Here is a 2,623-nt window from a genome sequence, read left to right on the forward strand (position 1 = left end):
TCCACTGTCTTACCAGCCTAGCAGAACACACTGTTGCTAGTTAAAAGGAAGCTTACTGAAGGGAAAAAAAATCAGTAAAAAGAAAAATTGGCTTCATCCTGGCTCAAACCAGGACAAGATTATTATGTAAAGACAGGCCTGGGAGCCAGGAAGTACAAGGTAGATCTGAGTGGTCTGTTTCTGGTATAAATTGTTAATGAAAAACATGTTTTGGTCTGATTCTGAGCACTTGGCAAATATGAGTCAGGTTAATTGAATAGCTTCAGCTGAAAATTTGGAATGGATTTTGGGCAAAGAGAAGAAATGAATGAAATCATAGAATGGTTTGGGTTGGAAGGGACCTTAAAGATCATCTAGTTCCAAGCCCCCTGCATGGGCAGGGACACCTCCCACTAGATCAGGTTCCTCAGACCCCCATCCAGCCTGGCCTTGAACACTTCCAGGGATGGGGTTTGTCAAGTGGAAGCCTTTATGACTGGCAGCCCATGGATACAGGAGTGTTTTCAGGAGGTGAGAGATGTGGGTGCAGTCCCTTCTGTGGCGGAACCTACTTCTTCCCCATGCAGGCAAGTGCCCAGACAATCATCAGCTTGGCAGTGGGATCCTTTCACACTCTCCTGTTCAAGATCTTATTCTTGGAGTCAGCCTTGTTGCAGACAAGTGCCCCAGCCTTTGGGCAGACTGCTGAAACCTTCAGCTGCCCTCTGTATTTTTCAGGCTTTCAGACTTGGAAAATGATATTTTTGCATTCCAGAAAAAATCTTCCTGCATTTGATTCTTTGGTTTAAGTCTGTGTAAGTGGGCTAGAATCACAGGAAATGAGCAGTTTTCAGAGACTCAGAGGTAAACATTGAATTTTAGATAGTGTTTGGGTAAAGTGTAAGCTTTGAGGAAGGGTGAAACTCCACCATATGAGCCCTGCATTTATAATCCCTGGCTCCTGTCCTTTGTGTTGCCTCCGAGCCGGCCAACGTTGGCAGTAACATCCTTCCTCCAATATGGCTCATCCTGCAGTGTTTGCACTTTGTAGTTTGTTTTCATCTGCTCATACAGCTGCCTCTCTGGGTTTTGCTCAACAGCATCCAACTGGAAAGCCTCCTAAACAATCTCCAGCAAAGAAAGGGTCGTTGAGTTGTTTTAACTTGCCATCCCTGAGGAGCTCTTCTTCCTGGTGTTGATTTTTCTTTAACAATCTGTTTCAATAGACATTGCTGTTCTGGTTCTGATTTTTAATGCTGCTAAAAGTTGCCCAACAATGCCTGCCCTCTTCTCTGATCACACCTTCAGACATTATGCCTACCTCCGGGACAGTCTCTCCCATCTGGTCCCTCCATTAAGAGTAAGTTGACCCGCTTTGGTTTGCACTTCACCACTCTGAAGTGATGGTCTCTTCCACCTCTGTCTTTGTTTAACACTTTGGTTCTGAAAGTTCATGTACATTAAGTAAGGAGAGCCAATTATTGAATTGTTACAGCCTGGATTTTGTAATTTTTTGGGAAAATAATAATTTTATTGCTCTCAAGTGAGAATAGCACTTCCTGTAGTCCTGACTGTGGGGAGAGCAGCTGAGCCTTTGTAAACCTTCTAACATGGAGCTGTTGTCTTACCTAAATGGTTTACTGCAGGTGAGATGTGTTCCCAGCTGCTTTGAAGCATGCTGCTTCTGCATGGAAGTAAAAATGGGACTAAAGTTGATTTTTAAGTGTTATAAATAAAATGAATTGCTGTTTGTGTGGTCTTGGACTTGCCTTGACTTCACAGTGTCAGAGTTGATGAGGAAGATTCTTTCCTCAAAGGGATGTTGAAGTTTAACCTGAAGATCTCTAGCTGCAAGTGGTTTATAAAATGGAGAGCATTAACTAACAAAGAGAAAAGATGCAGATTCTGAATTTGAGAAACAAATTGGAGCTTTCAGTTGGCAGTTGTTACCTAAAGTGGTAGCATTCTGCAGTGTTACTTGTGTTAGACTTCTCTGTATGCATGTGTTTCTTCTTGCTTAGTTACCAGGTAGGAAGCTGGTGTCCTCCCCTGTCTCTCCCAGTATTACACCACATGAAGATCCATCCCAGCAGTTCTTGCATCAGAGCCTGGAGAGGGTTTACAACCTTCAGCACCTCGACCCACAGGGCATTCAGGAGCTGCTGGAGTTTACCATCCGGTAAGGCTGTTCCCTGTTCATGGGAAGGTCAGCTGGGATTCCATGTTTCTCTTAAGCAGGTGTTTTACTTTTGAATATCCATGTTGCACTTTGCTTTTGGGCACTGAACCTGAGCCTTCTTCTGGAAAGCATTGTGATGAAACAGCATTGAAAATCTCTTTGAGTCAAAGCTGATGGTCTCAGCTCTGGCTCTGCCCCACTGAATAATCAGTGTGTGTTTTAGGGGAGCATTTCTCAGAGTCAGGTAAGGGTGCTCCTCTTGGGCTGTTCACTTATGGTAAAATACACTCATGCATGACAGCCCTGTGTGTCCTTCTTAGTTGTCTGTTCCTGTATAAGTCCCTCATTTTGATCATATTATTCTCAGTGTACATGCAAGGGGGGTTTTTGCTTCATCTTTATGGGAAGAGAGAGATTGTCCCTTTTGCTCTTCCAGTTTCCAGGTCTGTGGTCTTCCATTCAGCA

The 2,623-nt window shown here is 43.8% G+C and overlaps 1 protein-coding gene across 1 annotated transcript in view; it reads left to right on the forward strand.

The window, feature by feature from the left end:
• The window catches only part of INTS4 (integrator complex subunit 4), a 59,783-nt gene that overhangs the window by 40,602 nt on the left and 16,558 nt on the right, over window positions 1-2,623 (forward strand). Inside the window, exons 14-15 of the mRNA XM_010001062.1 lie at window positions 1,206-1,339; window positions 2,001-2,158. Coding sequence (XP_009999364.1) covers window positions 1,206-1,339; window positions 2,001-2,158 — 292 coding nt within the window. The remainder of the gene's footprint in view (window positions 1-1,205; window positions 1,340-2,000; window positions 2,159-2,623) is intronic.

The sequence above is a fragment of the Chaetura pelagica genome, unplaced genomic scaffold (genome assembly GCF_000747805.2).
Source record: "Chaetura pelagica isolate M959 unplaced genomic scaffold, ChaPel_1.0 scaffold56, whole genome shotgun sequence".
NCBI lineage: Eukaryota > Metazoa > Chordata > Aves > Apodiformes > Apodidae > Chaetura > Chaetura pelagica.